This window comes from Pterocles gutturalis, unplaced genomic scaffold (genome assembly GCF_000699245.1).
Source record: "Pterocles gutturalis isolate BGI_N339 unplaced genomic scaffold, ASM69924v1 scaffold12734, whole genome shotgun sequence".
Taxonomy (NCBI): domain Eukaryota; kingdom Metazoa; phylum Chordata; class Aves; order Pterocliformes; family Pteroclidae; genus Pterocles; species Pterocles gutturalis.
The window spans coordinates 12,166-31,991 of NW_010128332.1; the positions used below are offsets into that span (position 1 = coordinate 12,166).

Here is a 19,826-nt window from a genome sequence, read left to right on the forward strand (position 1 = left end):
TGCAATTTTGTGTTTAAAGTGAATTGTTAGAGAGAGAATTGACATAGAAAGGACCAGATTCTACAAACTGGTGTAGGGTGGTGCTTGTGCCAAACGCCTTCTGGCATCCATGTGATGAAATCTGCCCTGTACCTGTTAAGTTGCCTTTGTCTTACAGGGCAGGGAGGGTTCTAGATTTTTTTGAGCATGGTGGAAATGTGTAGGATCACTTTTCTTTTTCTTTTTTTTGTTTTGTTAGACCTTATTGTAAGAAAGATAACCTCTGCATAGCATTGCTGTGAATGTGGAAGTCCCAGGACAACTTCTGTTTGAAATGGAGATATGTTTTTTCAGCATGGGATTGTAAAGTCCAGGTTGCATCCTATTGCTTGGTAGTTATATATTAATAAAGTGTAGGTTCAAAGGGCTTGTGTTACCTTGTCTTGAAGTTCTTAATCTGGTGAAACTTTTCTTCATTTCTGTTGCATTTCTTCCATGTACTGTACTACAGAAGCCCTGGTCTTGTTGGTCAGTTTGCTTCTTATTTTTCCTTCTCCATTTTGAAAAGCCTGATGCTGTTACTGAGATCAGTGCTGGTAGGTTATTTATGTATTCTGCCTAATTATTTCATGGCTATATGCATTTTTTCAGTTTACAATAAAGTGGGATGAACTATGTCATGCCTCGGTAGAAGGCACTGTATGTTTGTCTATTAGAATCAGCTGCTTGTTTTCACTCTGTCTCCTTATCAAGGTGTTGGTGTTGAAGCATTCGTGTAACCGTGAGTGAATCATAGGTTTGAAGTGTTCCTGTTTGTAACTTCATCTGCAGACTAATAGCAGGTAGGGGGGCCTAACAAGTGTCTCAGTACTGAGCACAGTGAAAGATGTTTGTGGAGAAAAAACTGCTGTTGAGCTAAATTTAATTTGAATTTAGCTCACACTGAAGAATGGTATGCATCTTTTTTATAGTATGTTGTGTTTATAGTGTGGAAAGTACCCATGCTTAAAACAGGCTTTCAAATCACACACTTTCTTTGTGCATTATTTTATAGTGGGGGAACAAAAAGGCTTTTATTATGGAGTGCTTTTGTATTGTCCTTTTTAACTATCATAGCTCTGACAGAGAAAGCTGAATTCTTTCTCTGACTTGCATTCAACGGTAGTAAGGGCCTTCTCCACACCTTCTGGCTACAGTTGCTGGAGCCTCTCAGGAAGCAGCTGCTTGTGCAGATCCAAGGTAGAGCTAGAGCTGTGGATTTCAGTCTGCGGTTCATGGAGCTACTTTCTACTACTGAGATATTTCAGCAAGTTGGCCGGAAAGTGCAAATCTGTGCCATATATCACTCTACAAATGTGAACTTTAAAGGGATCTACTTCCACTGAAATAGTCTGAGATCTGCCATTTGGAAAAAAATGTTGAAAACCAGGCATTTAAAGAAGTTGCAGTGTTTCAAGAGAATGTGTAGTCACTGTTGTGGAAAAGTTCGTATGAGGTCACCTGAGCTGTTGCTAGGTTAGAAAGCCTGTAGTGGGAATGTTTTCCCTTTTCCTTTCTCTGATATCTCTGACCTGCACTGTCCTTTCTGCACAAAAGAAAAGGAGGATTGTAGTATCTAAAAGGAGCTGACCATGTAACGCCCAAAAGAATACATATTGTTACTTATTTTATGGAGGTAAGGTGAACATCACTGGTCAGTGTATGGCAGATGCTTTTGATGTTATGATGCCTGATTTCCTGACACACACCCCTGCCCCCAACCCCAAGCAGTGTTGTACAAGGGCGGTAACTACAGAACTGGCTTTAAAGACTACTTAAAAACTGGCCAAATAAAAATCACCTTCCTGTTTCAGAGCTATAAATTGGTATTAAGGTGTCTGACTTTGTTTGTCTGTTCCTTTAGAAAACCAGATGCACATTTATGTTATTGCTAGGAAACAGACACCTGTATAGCATACTCCTGATTTACTTCCAGCTCCTTCATCAGTTTCAAAACATTCTTCACTTCTCTGAAGTTTCAAGTCTCTTTGGTTTCATGTTTATTTTATTAACGTTGCTTTATCTCCTCTATCTCTGTTCACTGTGAGATCTGGAATTTACAAGTCTAGGTATATCATAATTTAAAAACCCAGTTCTGCCAACCTCAGGACTCTTGACAGCTTCTTTTCTTCCCACCCCCTCTGGTACTTTGTATTGGAGATTGTTCTCCACATTATTAGACACGCTTCAAAAAATAAAAGCTTGTTTTAAGAAAGAAGTTGATGTAAGTCTGTAGCTACTTATATTAATGCAGTTGATGTTATTGAGGGCAAGAATTACATCATTTCTAAATTGATCTGAAGTCCTTAAATGTTGCACTACACAATTGTAAAGCTACATTGGCATGATCTGGATTTATGCAAAACTCCCGTGTCTCTCACCACTTGCTTACAAGTAACAACTGTAGCCAAACATAAAGACATCTGAGCACAAGATGAATCCCAATTTCTTTTTTTTCTTTTATAGACAAGTAAGTAAATAGAGGTTGGTTCATGGAATAGAAAGTCAAAGTAGTTTGACAAACAATAAATCCTTGAACTTATCATCACCTCCATGGGGAGGAGCGTAGGAGCTGCAAGTTAGTGACTGATGACTGCATGACTCATTGGGTGTACAAAGGATAAAAAGTGAATGTTCAGGGAAAATTTCCTGTGTAAGAGAAATTGCTGTATGCTAGTAAATATAGCAGTACCTCTCCCTGCATATTTGTAGAGAGTGCTATTTGTTATGCACACAGGAAATGAAAGGAAGTGTCTGCATCGCCGCTAATTTCACTGTCTCCTGCTGAGGTCTCACTGAGATGTGTAGTGATTTTTTGCAAGTTGAGACATGTCATAGAAATTGTTCGTCAAATACAAATACTGATTAAAAAGTGTAGAGGATTTGGATCGTTTTTGAACTCTTTCTTTTGTGATGTGATGTAGCTCTTACTTCTTTCTCTGCTAGGAGCTTACACTGGTGATCCAAACTGTATGTTTAGCCTTTTTATCAGTGAGAATACAGGTTGTCTCTAATTAAAGAAGAGTTTGGTTTGGTATTAATCTTCTTCAGTTTGTAATTTTTTTTTTTTTTTTCCTGAACACAGTTTCGCCCTTGGCTGATTCAACCACTAAGCATTGCAGGCTTTTCAGGGTTAGAGAGTTTTTTCTGCACTCTTCTTTTCTGGCCCTCTGTTTTTGTTGTTGGCAAGGTGAAAATGATGTGCAGAATCATCTCTTCCTGCATCCAAAAAAAAAGGCAGATTAAAAAATGCAAGCAGTAAGCCTGGGTAATAATTTCTCAGTACATATTTTACTGCTTTTTCCATCTGTTACATTAAAATCTCACTTAAACTAGGCATAAATCTAGTCAGAAGAGGTCGCTGGGATATTAATCATCAGAATTAATCCTCTTAGACATGTGCTTGGTGTGAGGCCAGCTCTTCAGAAGTTTAACGGCGCACATATGTTGCTTATCTGTCTGGCAGCTTGCCAATGAAGTATACTTTGAGTTTGTGGTGGTTTTATATCTCTGTAAAGTACACTGCTTGGTTGGTGCAAGTTGATGTAGCTTTTCTGTATGTTGTACATGGTGCATAGCCTGCTACTGAAGAGTGAGTTTCTTCAGGGTGTTTTCAAAGAGCTATAGTCTCTTAGTGTTACACGGTAAGAAGCGATATCATTCATGGTTGACCTCTTCATGGTGCTTCCGTATGAATTATGGTGAGCCAAATTAGTACTACTTACTCAGAGCAGAGGAAGAGACAATATTTCAAGTAGAGTAATACTGTAGAACCCAAATATAGCTGAATGAAACTTTACCCTGCCTCCACTCCTGCTGTTCTGACTTGGAAGAAACATGCATTTACGTAAATACAACTCTTTCTTGAGTCAGGTCTGGACTGTACCCAGCATTTCTCTTTCTCTCTTCATAGGAGAATGCTTCATACTCGACAGAATAATGATTATTTCATATCCTAATTATGGAACCGATTCATCCCCTGGGGCACGGAAAGCAAGCAGTAGGAGTGAGTGCATCATTAAAAAAACAGAGTATTTCTAGAGAGGAGGTAAAAATAAAACACAACTCCATTGAAAAGTTGTATGATAAAGAAAAATGGTTTGTGTTAGAGGAAATTTTTAAAACAATCTGAGATTATGGCTGAAAGAACATATTTTCTTATTAACGTGTTTATACTTTGCTTGTGAGAAATCACTAATTTTCTCCTTGCCTTTATTTCTCAAGGAGAAGAATGAAAGCTCGTGCACCTCCTCCACCAAATCAACCTTCTGCAGCAAGCAAAATTCACAGTGAACACAAGTCACCTGCAGAGACAGCTGTAATTTCTGATCAGAACCTTGTGAGCATGAAGGAGAACATGATAAAAAGATCGGTGGACTTCACAGTCATTTTACCCAGCGGGGTGGAGCAGAAGAGCACAGCACAAGGAAGGTAAGGCTTTAATTAGCTCCTTCTTTCTGGAGCCCAGTGGGATACTTGCTGATATTAATGTCTCCCTTCCTGAGTTGACAGGGTTTCTCTGCCATGCCTCTCTGCATTTTAGGCAGCTGTTGTACCAGAGAGTCCTGAGAGTCATGTGTAAAGGACCCTCTCTGCTGGGGCAGGAAAGATTTAGCAGCTATTGTGTCACTGTTTTCCCCATGGATCAGCCTCAGAACATATGTGGTTCTGTCTCTTCCATGTACTGCCACTGGGCTAGTCTTAGGTTGTATCACATCTCATAATACAGAGGGAGTTTGGTGCAGTGGGAATAGATACTGCTGGCAAGCAGCAATCCTGACAGTATGCCTGTCTGGAGTCATGCTGAGAAGGAAGCTCAGAAGATAAATGACTCATCACGTTCAGAGGTCCTGACTTCACAAATACCTCGTGTTTGTGTAGACAGCAAGCATCTGCCAATATTTAGGAAGCCTTTTCTATATAAAAGTGTATTGTGTTTTTCCATGGGAAGAGAGAGAGGTCCTCTTTGTCACTGGATACAGTCAAGGGCAAATTGTATTGGAAAGGCAGTTTTGAGATAATTTTCTTCACCATGGGAGCTCTTCCTTCTTCTCATCCTCTCTGTGAGAACTGTTTTGAAAGAGGGAGACATTACTTTAAGAAAGAATTTGGAAGAGTTTTAAAAATATATTCAATACTGTGATGAAACTGTAGCAAACAGTGGTGTGGTCTAGAAGTGGTCAAGAAACTGCAGGAAGTGATAATACCAGATTGGGAGGATATGTAGATGCCTGTTGATAAATGAGGGCCTGTGCTTATTTTACATTTGGGATTTGCAGTAGTTAGTCTGCATTCCTGTAAAACTACTCTTCTTTGTCTGATTTATTAGTCTGTTTTGACTGTTTGTCTATTAGTGTATTTTAATGGCTGAGGAGGATGTGTACAGCACTGTGTAGTGTCTGGTAGTTCATTCTTCCCACTGCTTTTCTTATAGAAATTGGTGTTTGCTTAGCCACTCTCAGGGCACTAGTGCAACTTGTGTGGGTCAGCCTCAAAGCCAGAGTGCTGTTAAAGGTTTTAAAGGAAAACCGTGCTTATCAGAGGTCTCAAATTATACATTTAGTGATCAAGTTTTTGTGGGGAGATTTGGACTTAATGAGAGAAAGAAGAGAACAAGCCTGGAAAGTAGAACAGGACATGAAACTCACTGGTGGTTAGATCCAAAAGAAAGGTGATATTTCATTGTCAAATGCAAGCCACCTGGGAGCTACGAAGAGTCTACTCTTCATGCAGCATTTTGTATCGAGAGATACATAATTCCCATATAGTTAGAAAGGATTTTCTTTTCCCTCAAAAAAAACATAAAAACCCAGTAAACCAAACACTCCAAGAGCACTGCAAGAGTAGTGTTTTAATGTAACCTTTTGAAGAGCATACAAGGTACAAAAGCAGGGAACAAATGGAACATCCCTGTACAATCAACATTCTGTCTCTCGCACAGGTGTTTATTATCACTATAATTGCTATCACATACACTATTTTTATTATTAGTCTCTAGTTTGTGGACAAAACTTAAATGTCAAAACTTAAACCTTAGACATTTCAATGGGATTATTTATTTCGTGTACATTAAGCACTCTAAGCAATCAAAATGTTCTCTTCGTTGTTCTGTGAAGGTGCCCGCTTCTTGGCTGCTTGACAGGTGTAGGCCCCTGATTTAAGCAACAATTAAATTCCTGCTTGTGTTTGTCTGCTAATCTGAGTATCACCACTGCCTAACCTAGGTAGTGGGTGTTCTCCCTCAGCACTGTCTTGAGCACTTGAAGTAGAGAGTTGGTGACAAATGTCAGGCACGGATAGGCAGATGTAGGAAGTAAAAGATTATAGAAGCTGAGGAGGGGATTAAATCATCCTAACAAGTTATGAAGTAAGAAAAGGATACACTATAATGAGCCTTGTATTACAGTGGCATCAGTCTGTGAACAGACCTTGTGTGTCCTGCTGTTCTTTCTGACCACTGGAAGATGAAATTTTCTGCACATTAACACTGTTTATGTTTTTAGGGATGTGGAATATAAAAAAAAAGTGTTGAGCATCTGAAATTTTTAGAGGATGAACTGTCTTAAGTCTCCAGGTTTGGGTGAAAGCCCAGGCTTTTTCTTTTTTCTTTTTTTTTTTTCATTTCATTATTTTGGACAGCTACAAAGTACAGTCATACTCAGAGGTAAACATTTAATGATGAAGATACTGGATTTAAAAAAATGTGTTTAATTTAGTTTGAAGCAAGTACAGGAGCCAGTGCTGCTAATAAATTGTTTTCTCTGTTCACTCTTTTTATATATGTTGATACCATGGAAGGACGTTTCAGACAAATTCTGCTGTTGTTTATACTGCTATAAATCTTCAATATTTTCATTGCCATCATTAAAACTGCCTTCTGCAAAATCTGCTTTTGAATACCCTGGGAAAATAGCTTTTCTGTTGCAGAAAAATTTGCAAAACCTTGCCCTGGGCATCATCATAATGAAAAATGATTCTGTAATTTCAGGAAAGCACTTCACAGAGCAATGAAGTGTACTAGAGCATTTTTGAAAATACAACAACTACTATCATTAATTAGTATCACCTAAGGTTATTATAAATGAACTAAGTTAAAAGTCAAAATTATCTCTTTCAATTTGTTCGTTATATGTAAACAAAGCAGCATGTTGTTAATTTTACTTTGTTCTCTGTATAGAAATTTCCTATAAATATCAGCAACAGGGCAGAAAAATTCTCCTGAAAGATTGTTCAAGAAAAAAAAAAAGTATGTTATTTAAACATATTTTATTGGCATCTGGAATTTTTAAGTAGATTTATTTGTAAAAGTTAACTCAAGCCGACAGTCTCTCTTTAAGAGTTCATTGCCATCTTGTAACATAGAATTTATTCCAGACCTTGGAAATACATAGTGCAGATTTTAAGACAAAATTGAGTCCTTAAGGAGTGTGTGCAGCAATAGAATAGTGTAAACCAGCTGAAACTGTAGTCCCATTCTGCAAACACTGGAGGACAGAGCTCACTGCAGAGCATGTGTTAGATGAAGCATAAAGCTAATATCATCACAGAAAGAATATTCTCACATAATACTCAGTGAAAGACTTTTTAAGTGATACTGATTATTATGAGTGTATAGCTCAACATACAGAACAGTGTCTCAAGAAGGTGTGAAATCAGCCCAGGTTGGTAAAACATGAAAGAGGTGTTAGAATAAGATGAAACAGGCACATACAGCAAAAGCGTTAAAAATGAGCTTAACTAAATACTAAATAGGGGTCAGATCAAAACTACAGTAGTGAAATGTAGGCTTTAAAAAAAAAAAACTTACGAGAATAATCTACAGAATAATTTATGTTAGAAGGGGCCACTGGAACTGACCTGCTTTGACTCCCTGCTCAGTCCAGGTCTCACACGAAACAGGTTGCTCAGGGCTTTTTCCAGGCAAGTTCGAATACCTCCAGGGAGGAGGTTTCTGAACCTCTCTGTACCTCTGTTCCAGGGCTTGACCATCCTCGTGGTGAAAAAATGTTTCTTTGTACCTAAATGGAGTTTCCTGTCTTGACACTTGTCTCTTGGCTCTGTATCTCTACCAGCTGGTACCTATAGACAGCAATAAGGTCTTTCTTCACCATTCTCATCTTAAGGCTCAACAAACCCAGTCCTCTGCCTCTTCTTGTGTGTGATCTTGGTGTTCCTTCTGTGGAGTTGCCCAATTTAAGAGCCAAATATACATGAGCAAAATAAGAAAAGAAATAGGAAGTATTTATGAATATCTGTTTATCATGCTTCCTGTACTTCGTTTGATGCAGTTTGCTATGTAGTGTATGCATTTCTGGTTGTGTATGAAAACTTCTGATCTTTTCATGAAGTGCCTGCTGTGCTTTGGAGCATGAGAAAATAATAATAACTGACACTATTTTCTTTTTTTAAATGCAGATAGTAAAAGTGTCAGAGACTTTGAGTCACCCTCTTTACACTACTGTTTTTCTTTTCCAGTCAATTGTTACTTTAGATTCCTAGTGTGTGTTTGGCATTGACCTAAATAAAGAAGATTCTTTCCTCCAGTTTTAGATTTGTTCATGGGCAATTGTAGCATGAAAGTAGAAGGTAATAGAAAAGCCAAAGTCGTTTGATAGAGTACAACTTTATCTTATGCATTTATTTCCTAGATGTACAAGGCTGTATTTTAAAATGGATTTCTTTGTGTGATCCAAGGAGTTTAGGCAAGCCTGATAAATATTGCTGACAAAGTAGTTATTTTTTACTGTCCGGAACTGGTGTTAAATGTTAAATGGCTTAGTAATAGAATACCAGGAAAGAGCCAAAGTACTCTCCTTTGCTAAGAATAGTTGTCTTGCCCATCTTGTCTGAATCTTAAATTGGATTCATCCTCTAGTTTTATTTCTGTGCTCTAGTATTTGTTTATTAGTCATTAGTGTGTCTGTCACGTGTTTGGTCTCTCCACCCAAAATTTCAGCAACATCTTATTAAAATAACAAAATAATATGTTAGCTGAGTAGTTGGAAAGGCAGGAGACATTTAATGTCTTCATTGCAGCTTTAGATTTAATCCTTAATGATCAGACCTGCCTGAATTTCAAAGTAAGAGTATGTTCTCTACCAGGTCGCAAAAGCAGGTTCAAATAAAGTTCAGACATGTCTGGAACACGATGGAGGCAAAGGAACGACTGACTCTTTGTGTCTTCCTAGAGCCATATTGAGCCCAAGGTTAGAAAGAAATGTTGGTCTAGATTAGTAGATGGCTCAGAACCATGCTCTTTCTGTGTTTAGTGTCTCTCTTCTGTGTGTGGCATATGCATGGAGTTACTTGAAATAAAACTCCCATTTAAAATAGAGCTGAACTTTATTACAGTTCAGAAGGAAATTTTTTCAAGTTGGTGAAATCGAAATCTGATGTAAGAATCACTTCATTGCAAGGACTTCCCAGCTCTCTTACTTCTCTGGAGACACATGAATTTTGAATTTTGTTTGTAGAATTCCTCTATTTTTCTTTTTCTTTTTTTTTTTTTCTTCCTTTTGAAATTTTGTGGAAATTACTTTCCCAAATGTACATTTTGGGAAGAGCATACTATTCACATTGAAGTTGTTTCAAAATCTTCAGAGATTTTTCCTTAATTTGTACCCATAAATGGTACAGATGAAGTTGGGGGTGCTTTTAATGGAACAGTTGTGTATTTTGAGCAGCATGGCTCAGGATGGGATGTTGCAGACTTCCTTAAGTGTTACATTTCACACAAACCTACTTTGTAATCAACAGGAAGATGAAACCTCAAATTTGGCTGGATTTTTAAATTGCTTATTGTCCAGACAAATTTGTACAACTTGCATGATATTCTGTGTCGTGGTTTGACCCACTTGTCTAGCAGCAGCAAATACCACACAGCCGCTTGCTCACCCTCCCCTGGGATGGGGGAGGGAATTAAAGGGACTTGTGGGTTGGGATAAGAACAATTTAATAATTCAACTATAATGAAATTGAAAATAATAAGGATAATGATAATAATAGTAGTTATAATATGCAAATATACAAATGAGTGATACACAGTGCAGCTGCTCACCACCTGCTGACCAGGGTCCTTCTTGTTGCTGGATAACAATCCTGGAGCAGAGAGAGTCCTGAAATCAGCAGTCCTGGAAAAGAGAAGAGACTGAGAACTGATTGAGAGCCCGAGAGAGAGAGAACTTCTGGACAGAGCCTCATCTATATACTGGGCATGACGTGCATGATATGGAATACACCACTGGCCTATTTGGATCTCAATCCTAAACTTAAGGTTGAATCCTAAGCCAGTAATTGTGGGCTGCACTCCCTCCTAGCACCTGCACACTGGCAAAAGCATGGGAAGTTGGAAGCGTCCTTGACTGTCCTGGCTGCAGCTATAGACAAACATCAGTGTGTTATCAGCTGCCTTCTTATCACAAATCCAAAACATAGCCTCACACTAGCCACTGTGAGGAAAGTCAACTGTGTCTTAGGTGAAGCCAGGACATTCTGCAACTTATTGTCTCAGATGACTGGTTGTAGTTGTGGTACTGTTGCTGCTGGACATATTTCATAATTTCTGTGGAAGGTGCACAGAATCATAAACTGCTCTTTTGACACTATTTTTTAAAAAATCCTTTTTCAAATGCTGTTTTTTTTAAAGTGTTTTTAATGAAATATTTTACATGAAGCAAGATAACTGTCCAAATTTGAATGAATTATCACAATATTGCGCACTACAGAAATATATTAGCATTCCACTTAGATAGAAATGTCTAGCATGTAGAACACCATGTACTGCAGTTCTGCCAATTTATTTGCTTTTCTCTGAAACAACAGTAATAAGGCTGAGGGGAAAAAACGTATGCAAATTTTAGTTTAAAAGAAGTATGTCTGTAAACAGACAAGCTGAGATCTGTATCAGGCTGACTGACACTTTTTTAAATGCTCACTGCTGCACAGATCAATGAATAATTATATGAATATTGGTGTAGGTTGGGTTCTCCTATAGTTTGGACTAAGTAGATGTAAAAGTTTTTGTTGCTTTTTGGCATGTTATGTATGAATTAAGCGTGGTTGTGAAATGCAGACATTTGCAACTGCAACTTGAGGACAGTGCACAAATAAGTCATCATGAAATGACCTGATAGAATTTCGATTTAAATACTACACTTTTCTACTCAGATGCTGTCTATGTCAGCAGTTACCACAGTTCTCTATTTTTCTGAAGCTTCCTATACATATTAATGACATCTGTTTTCCTTGTTGGATCTTCAGTCATCATCTTCTCACTGTGTTCTTTTTGCAATGAGACTGACCACCTATTTCAGATTTTCCACGCTTGCCACTTTTCCAGCTCATACTGCAGCACTCAGTTATACTTGAAATAGGTTACTGTGAAGAAGGTCCTTTCTCATCTCTTGCACAGGAAGAGCTGTCACCTACGTATGTTTTAGTCTTTCACCTGTAGTAAGGGATTGTTCTTGTTTTCCATTCTCGTCTTTGCCATTTGCTCTAAAGGGTTTTTCACCAACTTCTAGAGCAGTTACTGGCCAATAACATATACAGAGAAAGAAGATGGGCAGTCCCCCGCAGAGCTGTCTCCCAGATGCCAGCAGCTTGCAGTTGAAGAGCAGTTTTTTGAGCTACAGGTGTAATGGTGGTAGCTAATAACCTGTGAAGGATTTTATTTTGTTTGAATTTGCTTGCATTTTGAATCTGTATACAGTTTTTCCAGTTTACACATTAGAAGAGATGCCAAATCTTTTGGCAAATATGCTGTCTATCCACCTATTTCACTTCTGCTTGAAGAAAAATATCTGATCTATATGACAGGTTTCAGGTACGGCTGGCAATTTTTTTCAACTTAAGGTTGTTCTGTTAATAATATACTGGTTTATGAAACCAAAACTTTTCAGAAACATAACCAGTTTTAATAAACCTGTTTTCTCTGATCCTGGATGGAATTTTAGGGAGGAAGGCTGAAAAAAAAAATAACCCTTCAGTACCTTGGTAGAAGAGAATTTCTGTGGCATGGAGGAACATAGTATCAGCTGTGTCAGACAGCTCCAGTGAATGTTGGGTTATTGACAGAAAACGGAGTATCTTTGTGCAGAGGCGTGGCATAAGAGAAGGCCAGTGACTGATTCTTTTAACCTTGTGGTTTAAGAACCACATCTGCAATAAGAGTTCTTGATAATGCAAATATCCTCACCAAAATAAATATGGAAGGGGTCTCCTGTACTTGGAAATATTGCTGGTGTCAAATGGATTGGGGGCGGAGGGGGACACTCAAAGTTGTAAGCTGGAAAAAAAAATATCCTCTCTACTTTTTGTTACAGATCTAAATGCTCCACTTTGAGTTGCGTTACATAATGGTTCAAATCTAGGTAGAGTTTACCATACTGTGGGTTCATCATTTATTTATATCTTGTCTCCATGTTAAAGGACAGGGTTTGAATTGGAGAATATAATGTATGGATTTAGCATATGAGATGCACTTTTTCCACTCCTGGCTTATGTTTGTTAGTGCTATTATTGGCATTGCTGTCTACCTTATAGTGAATAGTTAATTACCAGCTCATAAAAGCACACTGAAGTGTGAATATATTTAATTCTTAACATTTTATCTGATCTGTTCAGCATTTCAAAGCATTAGCACTGTTCCCTTCCAAAGATGGTTAACTAGTGACACATCCACAGCTTGTATTGTCTTTTTTTCTCCCATATTAAAACTGAGCTAAATTTTTTAGCAGCTGTTTTTTTCATGCTAACAGTGAATGTCTCTTCCCTGTAGTAAAGCTGTGATGGATTTATTGGTCGATTTATGCAGCCAGTATCGCTTAAATCCATCCCAACATAGTGTTGAACTGAAGTCTGCAGGAACTCAACAACCTCTGAGTTACAAGCCAAACACTTTGATAGGAGCACTGGATGTACAGACAGTACTTCTGAAAGAGAAGGTTCCTGAAGAGAAGACAAAGCGACCTCTGCCAAGGGTCCCTGAGGTTTGTACTCTGTAAAGCTAAAATAGTGCCGTGAAACATCATTTCATTCCTATGAATTCAAGCAGTTCTTCCAGTCTCTGCATCTTCAGACCAGATGGGAGAGGCTTGAGATTGGCTATAACTTGCTTTACTAGTGTAACTGATTTACATACTCTAGCATTTAGACAAAATGTTATGTTGCATGTGGTTGGAGAGATAGAAATCTGTTCTTAAAAAGACCCTTGATTGAAGACCGGGGTGACTGAAATTTTGCAGTAGTGGCTGAAATTAGGGTTGTGGGATTGTGTGGAGGTTTTTGTTGGTATTTTGTTTGCCATCTTTACTGAAGATATGGGAGAAGACTGATCATTAATAAATGTATTGCATGGTATTGTGAAGATTCAGAAGCAGACATTTTACAAAAATGTTTGCTGAAATTTTTATTATTCTGAATCAGTATAGCTAATTACCCTGCACACCTTTCAGAGTGGTACTTGTAAACATTCAGAAATTAGGGCTGCCTCTGATTCCTTTTCCTTATTTGCCTATTCTTGTGAATGTTGTCTTATTGACAAGGGAGTTCTGAGATTGGTTTTTTAATTTTTTTAATAATATTTTTTGTAGTAGTATGCACATGGGACAAGTTTGTCTAGGAGGAGTCAAGACAATATAGAAGTCCCCAATGCCTTTCTCATTTCAAGAGAGCCTAGCCATCATGGAGGGAGGGCTGAGAGTTTGCATTTGTTTCTGCAGAAATCTGTGAGGCTGGTAGTGAACTACCTGAAGACTCAGAAGGCTGTGGTTCGAGTTAGTCCGGATGTGCCTCTCCACAACATCATCCCAGCTATTTGTGAGAAATGTGAAGTCAGTCAAGAGCACATTGTTCTTCTGCGAGATGGCATCACTGGGGAGGAACTGGAGCTTACCAAGTCCTTGGAGGAGCTGGGGATAAAGGAGTTGTATGCCTGGGACAGAAAAAGAGGTGAGCTGAGACTGTAAGCAGTCACTGCAGGGTTAGATAATGTGCCAACAATATTATGGGCAGCTTAAAAGCATTTGCGCTCTCATTCCTCTGAGGCCTGGCTGAAACAGCAGTGACATCTCAGTCCAGACAGCAGTGCAGGTTTGCTCAGTGAGCTGTGCCCAGAGCAGCAGCCAGGACAGCGGCATGCCCAGCCATCCCTGGCTGCTCTCAGGCCCCGTGCCAGGCTGGGCTGGCCACTGGCAGGGTGCAGGTTGGCCTGGGGCAGGTCAAAAGGAGGAGCTTCGCTACCTCCTGCAGCTGCTGTCAGTACAGGTGTGCGTAATATGGCAGAGCCTGTCACCTACCTGTGCTGTGGGCTGGAGAGAAAGAAGAGGCATGCCTTAGTCGTGACAGCTTTGAAAGCTGAGAGGCAGAAGTGACAGACCAGGGCTTATGAGAAACAGACTGTGGACGGTTCCTCCAAAAAGTGAAGTTGTTGATTGTTTAGTGAAGAGGAGGTAAGAGGTATTTGTATTTCAAATTTTGTTCTCTTGTTTATTCACCCTCACTTTCTGTTCTCATAGACAATAGTGTAGTGGCAGCTTCTTGGGCTTGAGTTTTGTCTGCCTGATTGTGTATTCAAACAGCGTAATTATGCGATGTGCTTTAAAATATACCTGCCTTAAAAATACACATTGACAAGCACTACTTCCTTTGAGGTCAGCAAGTGATATTCATTAAAATTGTCTCCTGCAGTTTGTCTCAATTGTCATCACTTCCAGCACAGTAAATGTCTTTATTTATTGTTTAGATAACGTCAGTCTTGTAGGTGCTGAGCAGCAGGCTTATTTTTTATTTATACAGTTATTTATTTATGTTGACGTTCTGTCTCTTCTTTCAAACTCCTTTAGTAAGTGACAGTTCTACCTCTGTGTGAGTCAAATTTCAGTGAGTTTAGACTGTAAAGTAAACCGAGTATCTCCTTTTCCTTTGAATTGTTAGGATGCTCAAAAAAGTGGTTGACAACATGTCATAGCTCAATTGCATGTTTGTTTGTTTTTTTAATACATGTTTATGGTAATTAAGCTGACCATTTTTGAGCAACATGTTGAACATGCAGAGTATTCAACAGGATTCATTCAGCATACTTCAGGGACAACTTGCAGAGTAATTAGCCTAAGCCTTCTTTAAACTCCTTTCCTTTAAAATTAAAGTGATGGTGTATATACTGGTGCCATGCTGGTCCTCAAATTCAGTTGTAGCCTGTACATTCAAAACCAGGAATTTATTTTGGGGCTAGGATTATAGCAGCAAATGATTTAACACTTCATAGTATGCTGCTCCCTGCATCAGAAGTTTTTTTTTTTGTCTTTTATTGTTTTTTAACCTTTCAGTATACCTTTCATTATGATAAAATCCCCCTAATCCTGAGTGTGTTTCAGCCTTTTCTGCCTTCCTGTCACTCTGCACCATGGTGTCTGATGAGAACACCAGTAAATGCACATAAAATTTACAGTGAATTCCTTCCTCCTGTGTTCTTATCTATAATCACCAAGAATAATCCCATTGGTTTCAGTAACATTTTGTCTATGAATTGTGCATTGAGCAGATGTCCAGTCTGTTTAGTTATCAGGACAGATTTTTAAAATGCATTCCCACTAACGAGTAAGGCATCAGAGGTACTGAAAGCATGGGCTGTGCTTGCAAAAACAAATTCTAGAAAAACTATGTGCTTGTCATTCTCTCCTTCCCTGAAACAGAAACACGAAGTGCTGAAGGATGATAAAAAGACAAGCTCTGCTGCCACCTGCTTACATAACTCGATTTAGCAGTTGAAGCAGCTTCCCAAGTGAATCGGGAATGAATACAAATGTAGATAAACTGCCTCTAGAAGCAGCTCTGCATGTCTGTTGTTGGTCAACTTTTTTTTCTGTAATGCTTAGGAAAACAAATACTAGGAGTAAGTATTGAATATGGTGGTTTATGAGGCAATATTTGAACTTTAATATGTCTTTTTTTGTCCTTTAATTGCCTGCCTTTTCCAGTTCCTCCATCAAAAACTCAGTCTGAACCTTCTCTGAACTATAGAGGTACTGTACAATGCTGCTGAGGGAAAACCATGGTTCCCTTGACACTATGTTTCATGTGTGTTTGGTAGATGGATCTTCAAAAATGACACATAAAAATTGCCATAGAGAAACTAGCTACTTTTGATGTGTGTTGTCTTTTGCAAAGTGTTGTTTAGATGTCTATGCTTTTTGGTCAGAACAAACACACTTCTGTGCATAGTGCTTCTTCAGTAATTGCCATTAAAATGCCAGCAATTAACAAATCCTGTCATTTAACTGTTGTGTGGTATGGTATGTTTCTATACAGATTCAAAGCCTTTTCAGGTTACCTAAACCATGATTAGTTGAATTTCAGAAATACTAACATTTCAGAGGTCTTTTGGGTTCAAAATTGGTTTAGTAACAAAGACAGAATATTTTGAGATCTATGAGCTCTTCCACTGATTTCAATTTACATGCAATGAAGCGTTTTAATCTCAAAACTATATATACACGTTAGACAACTTCTACTTGCTACATTACTTGGGGTTTGATCAGATAACATTGGTGCTTCTGCTTATAGTTAAGGAGAAAATTTGTATATTTAGTATATCCTTTTCCTCTACTGAGTGTTCTGTAATACGTTACTTAAATTAATTACCCTTAAGAAAGGTATGGTTGATTGTAACTGGCTTTACTTTTTTGCATTACTAGTAAACAGAACATAACCAAATAAAACTGTGACTAACTTCTTTAAATTTTCAGGAAGGAAGGAAGTCTACCTCCAGTAGATGACAGCCATTGAGTAAATCTTAGCTCATGGCCTGTTGCCTCTTGGCTTCACTAATGCCAGTACTTTTCCCCCCTAATCCTCTGTTATTACTTGCTGTGGCTTCCTTCAAGCATAATATTAGAGAGTATATCTGCTGTATTTATTTTAAAAAAATTGATACAGATTTATAAAGATTCCTTGTTTTTTTTTTTTGACATTATATGCTTTGTTTAAAATCCCAGTTTATTTGGATTATACAGTGTTTAATGGCAATGTTCATGATCAGGAGTTACTGGCATAACGCATAGTCGAAGACTATGTGACTAAGGGATTCATAATCCACATATAGTTGCAGCCCAACCCCAAGCAGAAAACCAGAAGTTTCTGTTAAATGAGCATAGGCAGCGCTTAGTATTTGAGAAAGGTATTAATTTATTTCTGTATGTTTTTGCAGTGGAGTTGCAGCCTTTCTTAAGTTTCTCCCTGTTTTCTTCTGGGTTCATCATCTTTACTCTTCTATTGTGCCTTGAACTGCTATATGTATTTAACACCTTCTAACACCTGACATTGCTGATATGCAAGTGATCTGTGTGAACATCATGTGCTTTGTGTGGAATGCAAATCCATTACAAGAGTTCTGGGATGAGGGGTTTTTTTGTGAAGTAAATCTTTATTTTGTATCAACAAGTCATTTTGCATTTGCTTCTTAATTGTTACTAAACAAATAGAGTGAATATAAGAGAAAACAGGGTTTTTTTTCTGTACATTAAACTTTCTGTGTGCTAGTGGGATAACTCTGATGTGCTTAGAACCAGGGAGAAGTCTTTAGAGCATTATGCAGTGTCCATGAAAAAATGTGGGAGAGCTTTACAGTCTGTATATTGAATGTCAACCCAATGGTTGTTCCCTGTAATGCATGACCTTATCATGTTGCTCATCCAGCTCGGCTGGTGGGGAGGAAGTTGAAGGGGGACTAAATGGTCTGAGAATTCATACAGTTCCTTAGCTGGTTCAAGGAGGACATGCATGTTTGAGCTCTTATAGCCTGAAATGCATATAAATGTGCCTCTCTTCCCACCTGAAGTAAAAGCACCAAGAAATTATGACCATGACCAGCCGGTTTATGTTCTAAGAAGAGCCCTTTTTCAAAGGGAGTGGTCTTTCCTTTTCATGGAGCTTTATACAAATCCACTTTGGGTTTCTCGCCATTAACTTCACTGTGTTAAGTCAGACCTGTGGATTGTACTTCACGAGTTTTAAGTGAGAACTCTAACAAGCATTTCTAAAGACTAAGCAACTTGCTCATGTTTTGCCTTTTAGTAAGGATTGCTAAATTGTGATTGAAAACTTACTGAAGTTTATTAAATTCTTCCATTTGCCTCCATTAGATTCTGGAACAATCTCAGAACCAATAAAAATTTGATGAAAAAGAAAAGGCAGGATCTGGCTGTTATTTAGATAATTCAGTGCATAACATGCCCAGCTCAAAAAAATACAGCATTGAACCAGGATGTTTTAAAGTACTGACGTTCTGAATCTTTATTTCAGAAATGTAATGTTCCATTATAATTGTTTCAGAACCGAGTCGAAAGGCTTCAGTAAGCAATGACGTAATAGAAAAAGAAAAGACAAGACTTCTGGGATTGTTTAAAGCTGATAGAAGAAGCAGCAAGGTGAGCGTTCAGCAGTGTACTACCTCACTAGAGAGAATTGTTTTCTTTACAGATGTATTTTGTCTGTGGGTGGTGGTGTTTGTGTGGTGGGGTTTGTTTTTTTTTTTTTTTCCTTTTTTTTTTTTTTTTTTTTTTTTTTTCTTCCAAGGGGTAATCTGTTAGGAGATGCATAAACTATGTTTAATCAGTGCAGCCTGGTGGAGGTACCAGCTGCTTATTGAAGGAGTCAGGCACATTCACCATTTAAATTTTATTTTTTTTTAAATACTGTGGGTTCGGTAGGTATTAACAAAGAGCAATAACTTCAAGCAACTTACGTCCACATAGTAGTAGTGCTCAGATGACAAAATGCATTTATCAAATAACTGATGTATAGAATACATTAAGATATCAAGTAGCAGTGTCTTATGAACTCTCCTGTGCATGGGTGATAATCTGTTTTAAAGCATTTATATCTTTAAAAAGCTCTGTACAGCCATCTCCAAGTCTGTAAAACCAGTGAATCAGGTGTAAAAGAAATAACTCGAAGTACTAAAAGAAATAATGAACTGAAGGATCAGTATCTGCTGGGGTGCATGTTAGGCATTTAGAACTTTGTCTTTAAACTTGAGTTGGAAAATTAAAGGAATTTTGCATAAATCATTTTCTTCAGTTGAGATGCCTTTATGAAAAATTTGTCATTCATCACAGAAATTAAATAGAGAAAAATTTTCTAACTCAAGAACACATGAAAAATATTGGTCTTTTAACTTCATAGTTTTTGCATCCTTTGCTACATACAAAGATCAGTGTCAACTGATTTTGATTATAAAGTGTTTACACTCTGGAGTGTCAGAGTAACAAGAGAATTTTCTTTTGTCTGGTTTAAAAACCCCTCCACGGCTTTTGCGATGGAATAATAAAATGTGTGTCTGATTAGCTGGTACTAAGAAACATATGCTTGTCACTGGACCGATGTTTCACTTATCCTTCCAGTCTTCTCAGTAATGTTTTTAAAGCTGTGGAAGCTTTCCACAGTCTTTGTTAGTTCTCTGCCCTTTTGATTATGATCAAGTTTGGAGTACTTTTGCTGGGCAATGGCTTTCTTTATGGGCACTGGGAATTACTGTGTTGAAAAATCTCATCTGTCATGGATGCTGAGCTATTCTTAATGTCTTATAAAGGAAACTATTTTATGAGATAGGAAGTCAGTCACTTTCAGTGTGTTTATCCTTTGTAAGAAAATATTTCCATTTAGAAGGGAACAAAAGCATAACTGGAACAATAATGCTGTGTCTGACTGGAAGAATCAAGTAAACAAGGGAGCTCATCCTGAGCCTTTATAGAGCATGCTGTGGGGCTGTAGTTCCTCTGGAAGAACCAAATACATTACAGCATGCAGTT

At 38.1% G+C, this 19,826-nt stretch overlaps 1 protein-coding gene across 1 annotated transcript; it reads left to right on the plus strand.

The window, feature by feature from the left end:
• Positions 1-4,245: 4,245 nt before the first annotated feature.
• On the plus strand, positions 4,246-18,443 carry COBL (cordon-bleu WH2 repeat protein; the record flags this gene model as incomplete). The annotated part of the gene is made up of 4 exons (XM_010079588.1): positions 4,246-4,449; positions 12,797-13,007; positions 13,740-13,968; positions 18,349-18,443. Coding segments are annotated over exons 1-4 (735 nt in total), but the record flags the coding sequence as incomplete, so codon positions are not given.
• Between the last annotated feature and the right edge of the window lie 1,383 nt (positions 18,444-19,826).